We start from the raw sequence: 475 nt of genomic DNA on the forward strand, positions 1-475 counted from the left end.
GATCGGCTTCTCCAGGTGCTGTGCACATGTGTGGCTGCATTTTGGGACAGCAGAGATTTCTCGCAGGACTATGTTGGGACCATTGGAGATGTGATCCCCAGGACAGCCCAGTTCCCACCCCCGGAGCAACCCTGTCCTGTTTAAACCCTCTGTCCTGCAAACTGCAGCAGTTCTACCCCAGCTGCTCTACGGGGAGCGGAGGACGGTTGTGTTAGGAGGGTCACCCCAAACCTTGTCTCTCCACACAGCGGCGATGGCTATGCCCAAAATAACGAGCTGACTCAAAAGCCACCAGCTGTGAAGTACCGACCTGACCAGCACAGCAGCCCTGGCACCAGTATGGCACCGGGGGAGCCCTCGGGGTGGGTGGGGAGGGAGGGAGCCGTGTGCTCCGCGCTGGGAGCACGTCCCCAGCACACATCCCCAGCATGCGTCCCTGTGAGGCCATGGGCCAGCGAAGCCTCCAGGCAAGAGC

At 61.1% G+C, this 475-nt stretch overlaps 1 protein-coding gene across 1 annotated transcript in view; it reads left to right on the forward strand.

Annotated features, from left to right (window-relative positions):
- Positions 1–475, forward strand: part of MUC4 (mucin 4, cell surface associated) — an 8,155-nt gene that overhangs the window by 803 nt on the left and 6,877 nt on the right. The window contains exon 3 of the mRNA XM_009578848.1: positions 249–337. Coding sequence (XP_009577143.1) covers positions 249–337 — 89 coding nt within the window. The remainder of the gene's footprint in view (positions 1–248; positions 338–475) is intronic.

The sequence above is a fragment of the Fulmarus glacialis genome, unplaced genomic scaffold, assembly GCF_000690835.1.
Source record: "Fulmarus glacialis isolate BGI_N327 unplaced genomic scaffold, ASM69083v1 scaffold19605, whole genome shotgun sequence".
Classification (NCBI taxonomy): Eukaryota; Metazoa; Chordata; class Aves; order Procellariiformes; family Procellariidae; genus Fulmarus; species Fulmarus glacialis.